Source organism: Lactuca virosa, chromosome 5 (assembly GCF_052849685.1).
Source record: "Lactuca virosa cultivar CGN04683 chromosome 5, Lactuca_virosa_CGN04683_v6, whole genome shotgun sequence".
Taxonomy (NCBI): domain Eukaryota; kingdom Viridiplantae; phylum Streptophyta; class Magnoliopsida; order Asterales; family Asteraceae; genus Lactuca; species Lactuca virosa.
The window spans coordinates 298,988,098-299,002,004 of NC_136430.1; the positions used below are offsets into that span (position 1 = coordinate 298,988,098).

The 13,907-nt window shown below is 32.5% G+C and overlaps 1 protein-coding gene across 1 annotated transcript; it reads right to left on the reverse strand.

Annotated features, from left to right (window-relative positions):
* Positions 1-2,068: 2,068 nt before the first annotated feature.
* LOC145114817 (Leucine-rich repeat protein kinase family protein) lies at positions 2,069-5,852 on the reverse strand. Its single transcript, XM_079050900.1, has 2 exons — positions 4,421-5,852; positions 2,069-2,956 (listed from the first exon to the last, which is right to left on the reverse strand). Exons 1-2 carry the CDS (start codon positions 5,712-5,714, stop codon positions 2,283-2,285), a joined length of 1,968 nt encoding a protein of 655 aa, XP_078907026.1. The 5' UTR covers positions 5,715-5,852; the 3' UTR covers positions 2,069-2,282.
* Positions 5,853-13,907: the final 8,055 nt, after the last annotated feature.

The following is a 13,907-nucleotide window of genomic DNA, read 5'->3' on the forward strand; positions in this document are numbered from 1 at the left end:
GCTGATTTCACAAGAGAAATGGGAGGAATAAGGGTGGTTGGATTTGGCTGTTGTGATATTAATTCAATGGTGATTAATGTGGGTTATGGTGGCTTTAATGGCCGAATAAAATGTTGATGAGCAGTTGGTTTAGGTAGGGTGGCGGGTTGACGGAGGAGGTTGTGAGGAAGGTGGCATAAGGGTGGTATTGGGTAGAGATGAAGGTGAAACTAGCATTTGATCCCCGAACTTATTTTTTTGGCTTTATAGGGGCACAATGTGAGTTTTTTTTGTCTAAATGGTCATTGTCGCATGGTTAACCGACTATTATAGGTTGTCATGGACAAAAAGAGCAGACCATATCCTAGTTTAGGGACCCATAAATCCTAACAAAAACTTTAGGGACTGAATCGACCAACCCTAAAACTTTGTTGGGCATTTGTGTAATTTCCCCCATTTCTTATATATTTCACCGTATTATCATGATGTTCACATCCCCTTTGTGGTTACCATTTTTGCCATTCTAGCAATATATTTTACTTTCATTTGATGTTGAAGTTTTATTTCATTTTTGTTGGTTATGTTCACTTTATTTACATGCTTCTTACCTATTTGACAAAAAGTTTGTTTATCATTATTTATTAATTTATGTATAACAGTTATGAATGAATATTAAATTTTAAATTAAATATAATATCCGGCTATATACTCGTTTTTAATTTTTAAATGTGTACGCGGGAATCTTAATTGTATTTTTTATATAAAGTTATATTGACTTTTTTATTTTTTAAGTCCGAAATAGATTATATATAATAGGAAATTAATATTCGAAAATTCTAATGGTGTTTCTTTATATTTGTATGAAAACTAGATATATCTTAAAATTACATAATTATCAAGGATTGATAAAGGATAGTCAAAGAAGTCATTGTATTCTAAACTCCAAATATAAAGTAAAATATGTTTTTCCTTTTAAGTTTTAACTTTTTAACAAGCGTCGTAAATTGCATCAGCTAATTACTATTCTGGGGAATATCTTGACCAAAAGTTTCAAACTACAGGTTGTCAATTCCCTTTTAAAATAATTTTATATTCTTTTGTAACCTACATAAATGCTAAATTTGAGATAATATAGTGGACTTACGTACAATCATTGGATAAAATTATATTTTTTTTATAAAACTGGTCTTTCATTGTTGTAGCTTGTACGTAATCATCTAAAACATATATTAATAAAAAACATAATCAAAAACATGTATAATATTTTAAAGTTATTCTTTTAAGTACTAATTAAATTAAATACTGAAATTATCAAATTACCTAAACTGTACTTTTTTCCTGGACACTGGCCGAAACACGTTGCTTTTTCCAAGACGCAGGGAGTGACGGGGTGTGAATTGTAATGCTCGATTTGATAAAATGTTTTAGGAAAAAGTTTTTGTTTAAATTATAAAATATTATAGAACCACGAACTTGAAAAAACCTTTTGCAGACCAAATGTATTAATTGGAACTGTAGTCTTTACTAAAGATAAAAAACGTTGCATTGTATAAAGCAAAAAAAAAAGATCAATATAAAATCTTACAATAAAAATTACTGTGTTTATTTTAAAAGACTAACTCAATTAATTTTGAGATAACTACTATTAAAATTGAAATATTTAATATGATATTATGTTGTGGGTTGCTTTCGACTCTTAATTTTATTGTTTATAGCTAATTTGTTTTTTTTTTATAATCATTTGACTTTTCAAATATAATATTCAAATTAAGTATACTTACTCCAAAGAAATACAGAAATTATAACCTTTAACTCATGTTTGAAAAAATAACAATAAATTTTAAATACTAATTTACTATATATCATTTAACCAGTTAAAATAACAAAACAAACCAAAACTAAAAGCCGTTATAATAATTTATAATTTAGAGATGCCCCCGGCGAGTGACATTAATCATATTAAAACTTTAAAAAAATCTCAATATTCCATGAAAAAGACGTTATATTTGGAGAATAAAAATTAATACAAGTCATATTCATATAAAGTATTAAAAAACAAACTTAAGATATGAACTAAAAAACGACCATATGCAACAATTTCTTCTTGAGATTTACCAAAGAATAACACATAATGACATAAACACTGATGCAGTGATGCAGTATTGCCCATGAAACCCCAACCCGACCTGACCCGACCCATAAAAATCAATTCAAAATATTTAAAATAAACATAAAAACACCAAAAACAAAAATATTTAAAAAAAAAAAAATCTCTACTCTATTTTCATTCAAATTATCCGGGATCACGGTGTGACAGTATTTGGCGAGTTTCGGGTCTCCGTTGGCGGCGTATGCACATCCGACCCTTTGGACGGGTCATCAGACGACTGTCTCAACCCGTCATCCGTTTCACCGCGATTCATATCCTCCATCATCCTAACAACCTCCTGCATCGCGGGTCGCTGATCTGGCACAGTCGATACACATGCCATTGCTATTTGCAACAATTGAACCATTTCCTCTTCAATATTTTGATACCTCATTAATTCCACATCAAAAACCTCAGCAGTCCATTCCTCACGCACCACCGATTGGACCCAACGTGGCAAATCTATCCCTTCTTCACCCAATGACGCTTGGTTTGGAGCTTTTCCCGTTAAAAGCTCCAATAAGAGTACCCCGAAGCTATACACATCCGATTTGAATGTGACTTTTCGGGTCTCGAGCACCTCTGGTGCTCGATACCCCGTGACACGCGTGTTCGGGGAGCTTGACCCCCCGAACAGCGTGTTGAGACCGAAATCGGAAACAGACGCGTCGCGGTTAGTTTCTTGCCGGAGGAGGATGTTTGATGCTTTGATGTTGCCGTGCACGACTTTTCCGGCGACGTGGAGGTATGCCACCCCTCTGGCGGCACTTAGTGCGATTCTCATCCGGTGGTCCCAATCTAGCGGTGTCCGCCCCGATCCTCTACTTCCTGCAAAATAATCATGTTTCGTTAATAACAATTAACACTGTGCAGTATACTGTACAACAACCCCTGAGCTGACCCACACTGCTAAATCATCTGAGATGTAGATCATGTAGAAATGGATCAATTAATTAGTTGATGCATTTGTGATATCCGAACAAAGGGTTTAACTATGCAACTCATCAATGCATTAGTTGGTTGTTGGGTAGGGTACAGCTAGTCAATGCATCAACCGGTTGTACTCATGAATGAATATGCAAATTTCCAAAAAGGGAAATACATGTGTAAATAGCGAAGGAGCGTGAGATTGAAGGAAAACAAAACAAAAGGACAATAAGGGGCAAAAATGGAAAAACATTCTTTCATCATGATTGCAAAGGGTGGAAAAGCATGTTGGTGGGGAAACATGGGGGGGCGTGTAGCAATTATTAGTTTATTAAAGGAGTTGATGTGTAATATTTACTACTCACTTGCGTAAAAGAAAGACGGGTAGCCCACACAGATATCATGCGCCGGGATGCACATTTCACACCACATGGATGTCATTATTAAAAGGGAAAAAAACATACTTCCGACAATTACGTATATTTGTGCTTTAAAACTTTAAAATAACGGAATATTTAAGATTAAACAAACATCTTAAGATATTTACCGTATGACTAAAAAAATTATTAGTATCTTTTAAAATGACCATTTTCACATACGAAATTTGTTTATTTATTCCTAAGATCATATAATTTTTAAACAAATGTCTCAACTCTTATAAGGTAAAACCAGTTGCGTGATGAACAACTATTTATGAATAATGTACAAGTCTTTTACACCATGGAGATTGTGAATTTAATATTATATGAGTAGGGATTTCATCATTAACCATATAAGGTCCCAAAATTCTAAGCAACGTGTACTCAAAAAATACTCTAAAGACCCAACTGTTTTTAGGTGCAAGATACGCCTATTAATGCATAAGGTACAAGTCTTTATAGCATGATTTGAGTTGCAAAATACACAAGTTAAGAATTTCATTCAAGGGCTTAAAAATGGTCCCAAAAATAAAGCATTTTGCACCCAATGCCTACTTTTATGAAATCTTTTAGACAGGTGTGCAAAATACAACTACTGATGCAGAAAGTACAAGTCTTTGTTGCATAATGAAAAATGGATAGTGACTTGTGACCATTGCCACCCCACTAATGTACCATACAAACTACCTAATTCTATCATTGGCTTTACTTATAGACCCTAGTCAATGTTCAGAGGTTTAAGCTTGTACACAATGCAACAAGACTTGTACACTGGAACATATCCTAAAATCAACATTCATGTGATTCAAGAGCTTCCATTGAAATCTTTAAAAATGAAGATGATAAAGATTCAAACCCGCGAATACCCACAATTTGAACGCAATAAATCAATCAAAAATGGAATAAATAACGCGAAATGTGGTGAGAAAGATGAAGAAATTATTACCATGGAGAAGAGCAGATAAGCTACCAGCAGGCATGTAATCAGAAACAAGCAATTTTTCATCCTTTGAGAAATAGAAAGCTCTCAATGGAACCACATTTTCGTTCTTCATCTTCCCCAAAACCTCCATTTGTGATTCGAATTCCTTCTTTGTCACCACCACATCTTTCAGTCTCTTCACAACCACCGTCGTTCCTTCCTCCAACACCGCCTTGTACGACGTCCCAACACTCCCTTTCCCCAAAACCTCAGCTGATGCTCTCAACAGATCTTCCAAATCAAAACTGTAAATCCCGCCATCGAAGAACACTAACTTGTTTCTCTCACCTTCCGTCGACGCGCCGGTAATGTCGTCTTTAGATGAAGAAGTCCCGGCTTCGGCAACACCTCTGGAAGCAGCTGTTGAAGCAGGTAACGGAGGTTTTGGAGATTGTTTGCTCCGCTGATTTCTCTTTTTTCGTAAAAAGAGAAGTAGGATTAGCAACAATAAAGCTAGAACAAGCGCCGATCCGACTGCAATAGCGACAATTGCCCCGGTTGAGAGCTTCTTCTTTGATTTTTTGTGTAATGCCGGTGGTTCATCCGAAGACGGAGATGGCGCCGGAGAAGGGAAGAATGAGCTATTGCAAGCGGGTAAAGGATCACCGCAGAGATTAATGTTCCCGGAGAATGCAGATACCGGAAACGAGGCCAACGACGTAGGAATCGAACCATTTAGATTATTATTTGAGAGGTTCAGAGCGACTAAACTTGCCGGGCTTATACTCGGAAGTTGGCCGGAAAAAGCGTTGTCCTCTAAGAAAAGCCCAGTGAGTTCGGTTAAATTGTTGATGATAAACGGAAGCGAGCCGGAAAAGTTGTTACGGGAGAGATCCAAACGGGTTAAACGAGTCAACTCGGATAGACTCGGGGGGAACCCACCGGAAAACCTGTTATCCTGCAAGTAAACGCTGCGAAGGAAGGCGAGATTGGAGAAATCAGAAGGGAGGCCGCCTGTGAGGCCATTGGAGTGGAGTGACAGAACACGGAGCTGAGATAAACTTCCAATTGTTTTCGGTGGTATGTTCCCAACGAGGTCGACGCCAGGTAGACGGAGGTAGATGACGGAGGAGTTAGTTGGGTCACAGGTAACGCCGATCCATGAGCAAGCGGATTCCGACGCGTTCCATGAGATACGAGAAGCGTGAGGAACTTGAGAGATGAATGAAAGGAGTGCTTGCTTGTCCTGAGTCGGCTCGGATGTGAGTCGGTGGCTCAGAAGGAAAAGTGAAAAGAGTAAAACGGCAAAACGAGCCATGGAAGAAATGCACTGTGATTTTGTTTGTAGTTGAGGAAAGGGAGATGAGTAGGTGGTGGGTGGTGGTTATTTTGGAGGTTTCCGGCGACAGGCGGCCATTAGAGGGGGAGGGAGGTTTTAGAGAGAGAAAGAATGTCTGGTCAGAGAGAGAGTAATAAATCACGAGAGGTGGATGGATGGATGAAGGAATATTGTTAAAAGGAAAAGGAGAAAAAGTAGTGTCGTTTTGCTGGCAGCCAACAATTAAAAAGAACTTTTTTTTTTAATAAAACATTGTAATCTGAATCTATCTTATACTATATATTTGAGTTAACTAAAAAAAATTATACTATCAGTTAAGTTTCAACAGAAAGTTGATAACAATAAATTCCAAAATAAAAAGAATCAAAATTGGTAGCAACATTATTTCAAATAAAGATAGTTGTGTAACAAATTGACAATTACACTAGTATACTATAATAACATAAAAATAATAATATATATTGTAAATCAGTTTAAACGAATTAATATTTAAAATCATATATAATAACTAAATCTACCTTCTCTAATAAACAAAACCTTTAAATGCCACATTTCTCATTTGTAGGTAGACTAATTAACACGTGATAATCTTTAAAGAATTTTTAATTTTCAGTTTTTTTTTGGTAATTGGTAAAAATCTTTCAAATATCCGTTTTTTTTTTGTTAACATAAACAATTGAAAATGGTAAGTATCTATAACATAACTATTCGAAAATGGGAAGTATTTATAAGGAATTTTCAATTTTCAAATTTTTTTAATTGGATCTTAATTTCTAAAATACGATTTAACTTTTAGGAGGGTAATGCTTTAGAAGACTAATAAAACAGCTTTTAGTTTTATCTAATAGTCCTTTTATGATATTTTTTTCCATGATAAAATTTTTAATTGTTAATTTTTTTTGTTTATATAAAAATTTTAATCATACCAACCGTGGTTTCCACGGGTTATAACCTAATTTGTAATAAAGTTATTCAAAAAATCAAGATGACGAAATTGTTAAAATAGTAATTGTTATAACAAGTAACAATTTTCAAATATGTGTGCATAAACTATTAAATCGGGTTTATCAATATTTATTTATTTTTATTTTTAGAACGGTATCAATACTTATTAACTAGTATTTATACTATATTATATTTGTAATTTATTGTTATGTTTTTAATAATTATTTAATATTACAAATAATTATGATTATATTTATATATTACTGAGTAATTATTAATTATAAATATTTTAATATATTTGTAAAATACTTGTTAGTGTGTTGGTAGAAAACACTTTTTAAATGTTGTTATTGCATTTGTTTAGTTGTAATTATAAAAAAATGGGTATGACAAAACTGAATATTATAAAAATGTGAATGATCTAATAATATATCAAATCTATATGTTTTTTAGTTATTTTATTTAATAACTAGAAAAGATTCTCCGGCGTTGCCGGGGTCGGAAGATATTGCTTTGTAAAGTAAAGTAGCATATTGGTTGCTTTTTGTCCGTTAATGTGAGGGTAATTTGGTCTTTTCAGGTAGTAGGGACTGAATTTGTCACCATGGTTAAACCATATGGACCATTTATCTAATTTTGGCGGTGGTGGTGGTGGTGGTGATGGCAGATGGTGGGTGGATTTATGATATTGGGTGGGTATTTTCTAATAAATAAAACATTAATTTAAAACCAAAAAAAGAATGTTAAATCTGGTAAACCACAAGGACCAATCGTGTAATTTTGTCTAACAATAATAATAATAATGATGAGGGACCATTTCTGCCAAAAGACTAAATATTAATAATATGTAATAAAAGGCGAGGGTTAAAAGCTCGTGAGCTACTCGAGATCGGATCGTTAAAAGCTCGACTCGAAACCGATTTTAAACGAGCTCGAGCTTAATATTAAGATCGTTTATTAAACGAGCTCGAGCTCGAGCCTATGTCACTAAGCTCGATTAGGCTCGCGAGCCTAAACGAGCCTTTATATAATATAATTTATTATTATTTTTATATATTCAAATTAAAAAATATTTGGGGATTAGGTATTTAGGGTTTTAGTAAACGAGCTCAAGTCGAGCTTAAACTTATTTAGACACGTTGGACAAAAAACGAGCCGAACCCGAGCCCGAGTCGAGCTTGTATAACTATTTACATGCTCGAGCCGAGCTCAGTACAAGAAGCTCGAATCGAGCCGAGCTCGAGCTCGAGCCTCGTATAACTTAAACGAGCCCGAGCCAAGCCCGACCAGGCTCGGGCTCGGCTCGGCTCGTTTGCACCCAATATATATATATATATATATATATATATATATATATATATATATATATATATATATATATATATATATATATATATATATATAAAGTGAAAATTTTGTCTGTATGTCCATTTAAATAAACCTGTTTTCAGAATTAATAGAAAAAGATTCTAGAAACATGAAAATGTATATCATAAAATAATCATATTTTATACATAAATCGCAATATTATCATTTATTCGTACAAAAATATATGTTGTTTGATTCATGAAATTACTTTTTATAACACCTATTTCAGAAAATGTATGTTTGCTTAATTTATGAAATAACTTTTTCCGACATTATAATTCATGAAATTTACAAAAATATATACTTTTGGCAAAAATTATATCATTTTCATGGAACAAACAAAACTTTAAACTTTTCTAACATAAGTTTTTTATGAAATTTAAATATATTAGGTACATCAATTTTTGTAAATTATGTTTGACGTAGTAGCTGAAAAATTAGTTGTTAGCTGAAAAGTTAGTTGATAGCGAAAAATCTAGCTGTTATAAGAAAAATTAACTGATAGTTAAAAAGCTAACATGTATAAAATGAGGTTTGGTAAAACTAACTGATAAATTAGTTGAAAAATAGAAAATGACATAAAAACATTTAAAAAAGATATTTTATATAATTAATTAAGAGGTATATTTGAAAAAAATTAAAAAAAAAATTGAAGCTACTCTAAGTAGATTTTAAAATAAATAAATAAAAACTAGCTTATAAATTATTTTTCTTATTTGTCGTAACAACTTTAAAAAATCCTGAAAATAAATTATCTTATCAATTAGCTGACAAAACAAAATAAACTAAAAATATTTTATATTCCCATACAAAACACATGGGATGGAGTTAGGGAATTTTTTTTTTCAAAAATAGGTATCCATAGACTAGTACATCAATCTCATGAGAATCGAACATCTTAAATTTTTATTAATCCTAATTTTATTCATATTTAAAAGAAATATTATCTTAGACAAATATTTATTTGTAGAAAAAAAAATACTAAAAAGATAACTTCTCGAAACAAATTATAAAGTTATGAAATATGTTGTCGTGAACTCAAAAAAAGGTAATTTCATAAAAAATGATATTTCATCATGTTTTTCGTGAAAAAACAAAATTATTTTGTGATAGATTTTTTTTTAAATAGCTATTTTAGGATATATTCCTACATTTTTTATCTTTGTAATTAATCTCTTTCAGCTCATAAGAAGTTAGAACCTCTTTGGCATAAATAAACAAGGTTATAAACTAGTTTATTATAATTTAATATTTAATAAAATAATTTATTGTAATTTATAAAATAATTTATAGAGAAGTGATTCGTACACAACAATTTTCATGATTTATGTAGTTGTACAATACAATACTTTAATGCACAAATTGTTATATATAAAAAGCTTCAATAGACTAGTTTGATAAATATTTTTGATAGCTTAAATTGAGATAACTTGCACCAAACAAAATCTTATCTACTTTGCACCCGCATCATTAATAACTGCACAACTCACATAATATTTTTGTAATCATTAATTTTATCCTTTTGAAATGTTATTTTTATAAGGGAATCATTAGTATTTATCTTGTTGAAGAAGGATGTTCTTTATGATTAGGCTGGTGAAAATTTTCTCATTTTGGATTCTTTTATATTGCCTTGGTGTAATTTGTTTTATTTTGTATTTTTCTTTGTAGTATTTAGGTGAAAATATATATTTATTTTTTGAAGTAGGATCCACTAATATGTGTTGTAAGGTACCAAAGTCATGCAATCATTATGTTTTTTCCTTAATTAATAATTTATCAATTATAAAAGTTTGATTTTCCACATAATTTAATAAAAATAAATAAACAGTGAATAGAATTCATATAAATGCAACATCTTGGAATGTGAGAGAAAAATTAAAAAATTAAAAAATTAAAAAAAAAAGCATTCTAAGCCATGTTAATATGAATTGACAAAAATATCCTCAAGCTTCAATAATATATTTTTTTAAATTGGATATTATTAAATATGCATTGAAATAGTTAGAATAATTCATGTTCATATGCGCCAACAATGTGTATCGTATTGAAAAAATAATTAATTGGTTGCATTTAATTTAATACTATAGATTTAAGAACTTGTAGACGGCAGAAACGCTCTATGATGTTGTACGTAAGCGCTTAATCGTTGTACGTAACAAATAATGGCCAAAAATAAATGAAAATTGATTGAAATATTGTTGGGCCCAAACATAACAGAGCGTTGGTTGAAAACTTGAAATGGTCCAGACTCCAGATATTTGAAAAGCAAGCATAATTATATTTTGCAGTTAATATTACGTAAAAAAGTAATTATTGATTAATTACTTTACAAGTAATTGATTTAAAATTATAAAGAGTAAACTACATTTTTGGTCTACTTTTTTTACACCAATCTACATTTAAGTTTTCAAAATTGATATCCTCATTATTTTAAAAAGTTTCACGTATGGTCCTTGAAACTGTTATAATCTAAAAAGCTTCATGACACCTTGTATCCATCACGTGAAGGTAATTTTTTCATTTCAGTTTCTCTTTCTACTCTTAATGTCCATTTTAAAAATAGTAAATTAATCATCATCTTCTTCTCATGTATACCATCTCCATATGTTTCTTTCTTTTCTGGTGCCACGAAAAAAAAGTCCTAGCTAATCGTACCATCTAAAAATGGTGTTTTGTGCATTTAGTAGCCAAACAATAATAGTCACATCATAATGTGTTCATTATGAAATTATTTGTTTATTTTCTCAACATCACCACAATCGCACTTGTTACAAGTACAATGTGGCCTGAAATTGATGAGTTCATCAGTGAGTGTTTTGAGTTTAGTGAAGTAAACACCAACAGCATCATGATTTTGATTGAGATTCGAAAGCTCTCTTCTGATTTGAAATATGCGTGGACCATTACTTTGTTGAAATCGCTCTTTCAAATCATTCCAGATCTCAAATGTAGTATCAATGAACATAATACTAGCAGAAATTTCTTTAGAAACAGAATTTAGGATCCAGGATATTACCAATTTGTTGTTCCTCATCCAAGCATTGTGATTAATCGCTTCTGAATGATTTGGTTTAGGCAAAGAACCGTCAATAAATCCAGTTTTATTTTTTATAGAAAGAGCAATTTGCATTGCTTGACTCCAAGAATTATAGTTTTCTCCGGTTAATAATTGTGATACTATAACAAATCCAGGAGTATCAGCATGATGAAGATAGTAAGGATGCATACAATCATCCATAGGTGAAACAACAGAGCCAGAATTGGCAGAATTAGATAATGTTGACATTTCGAAAGAACACAATTAGTGAAAACAGCTAATTGAAATCAAAAGTAAAAAAAAATATCGGAAAAGACGATCGGAGAAGATGATCGGAGGTACAATCGGAAAAGATGATCAGAAAATCAACTGAACGGAAAGCAGTTATTCTCTGATACCATATTACTCGAATTAGAGAGAGAAACTATTGTATTGAATTAGCTTCGTAATCACAGTTCTTACACTATCTATAACGAATGTAACAAACATAATATAAATTTACAATATTGAACCCTGAACTATTTACATATGTACAAAACTATTCCTAATATAGACCAATCTCAACCCAAGTTGCAGATTTAAATGTGAGAATTCAAACAAGGAGTCAAGAATGAGAGGCAACATCAATTGCTTTAAATCTAGAGAAAACGGACACTATGTCAAGTCATGCACCCATGAAGGAAGCAAATGTTACAATTGTAAAGAGTTTGTACATGTATCCCCTAACTACCCTAGAAAGAAAAAAAAAAGTAGTGGAACGAAGAAAGGGGAACATTTCTAGGAAAGAAAACAAGCATATCAGGTGACGATCAGATAGATGACCAACAATAGGAGGATACAAGTTCATATACTTTTTAAACCCCATTATCAGCAAATATATTTTATATCGTTATATGGGAACTACCTTTGGGCAACTACTTTTAGTGGTAAGAAAACCTTCTTTTGATGCCAATAAGCATATCAAACGTACAAGGTGGAATCCAAGCTTTAGCATTTTATTAGGATCAAATTTGCATAATCTTCAGAAAGTTATGACATTTTAGTTCTCTTAGGGCGTGTTCGGCACAGAGCTTTTGGGAGCGTTTGAGAGCTTCTAGTTTCTAGCGTTTGACAAAACGCTCCGTTTTGACCAGAAAGCATTGTTTGGCACTACAAGCTTCTAGCGTTTAGTTTAAACAGAACGCTCCAAATCCAAATGCTACTTCATGTAACGTTTAACAAAACGCTACAAGCTACAAACTACCCGCCACCCGCTACAAGCTACCCGCTACCAGCTAATTTTGCCGAACACGCCCTTAGTATTTTAAGGACGAAAGTTATGACCTCTAGTTGTAACATCCGTATTTTGTGCTAGAATGTCGTTTTAGTAAAAAAAACATTGCAAAAACAAAATAAAGTAAATAAATATAAAAATATAAAAATATAAAAATATGATTAAATGAAGTAAATTATAAAATAAATTAAACATTTGTAAAACTAAAGGTTTCTATGCTGTTAGAAAGTTAATTATGAGTTAACTTTGAGTGTTATTTCTTCTAAACATTAACTCATGCTAATGATTTCAAGTATTGCATATATTAGTGTTTATTGAGTTCACTTAGAGTGTTATTGCTTCTAAGGAGTTGTAAAGGATGATGGTTTTAAGGGAAATTGAGTAATCCAACCATTTTTTTGGGTGTTTGTTTTATATATATATATATATATATATATATATATATATATATATATATATATATATATATATATATATAAAATAACCATATATTCCGGAATAGGTTGTTTCGGAACTAATTCTGGATTATTTTTTGGTTGGCCTGACCCATTTCATTGAGTCCAGAATGCCTATTCCGGAGGTACCGTACATGTTCCGGAATATAATTTGAGGCGGCAACTTCCTTCCGGAAAGGCGCATTTCCGACGTTCCGACTCGATTTCGACGTTCCGACTTGATTCCAACACACAACTCTCATCTCCGACTCGCATCGACACCCATCTCCGACATGGAAGACGAGCACTACGACTCCATTATTTTACGGGTATATTCTTCGTTTTCTACTGTTACTTACTATTCCAAATGTTGTAGACCACCTCCGGAATGAACCGAAAACGTTTCGGAGTTTAAATTAAAGATGTCATTGTTGTAGGACCAACTGAAAAGTAGTTTAGATGTGTATTTATTGTTGATTTACATCGAAATGTCGTTTTCTGGATCTTAAAATGTCATTCCGGAAGGTTCCGGAATGCGAAGAACCATTCCGGAACACAATGAACGCGTCTGGAACATCAAAAACAGGTCCGGAATATTGGTCATTTCCATTTTAGAATAAAGTGCTAACACCTTTTTTATTTGTGCAGAACGACATGATTGTTGATACATCAATTACACTCTCGTGTAAACCCAAAATCGGCGGGGAAATCCTTGTGGCATTCAGAAACAGACCCGAATGCGAGACTATGTTCTAGAATACATGTTTTGGGAGGTGGTTAGACATTACTAATGTAGATGGGGATCATTTGCTTCTACATTACGTCTTTTCCCACGAAGTTGTCACCGACCCTCGAAGCTAAGTAAAGGAAATGGTTTTTGAGATTGAGATTACAAGCTGTCTTCCGGAAAGAAAGAATTTTGTCTCATCACCGGCTTCTGGTTTGGTGACTATTTTCCTGCTTCTGCATCCGACGTCGCCTTCCGTTCCCGTGTCTTTCCTATGGTCTCGACGAATGTCTCGGTCAAATTAGACCATGTTACGAATATGTTTAAAAATTCACTTAATGAGTTATCGGACGAGTATGTAGGCCATGTATGTCTTCTATACCTA

Bases quoted from the DNA above. Each gene is read 5' to 3' on its own strand.
- LOC145114817 (XM_079050900.1), bottom strand. From the start codon at position 5,714: ATGGCTCGTTTTGCCGTTTTACTCTTTTCACTTTTCCTTCTGAGCCAC. The intron at 2,957-4,420 runs GTAATAATTTCT...ATTATTTTGCAG, and splicing joins CTTATCTGCTCTTCTCCATG to GAAGTAGAGGATCGGGGCGG.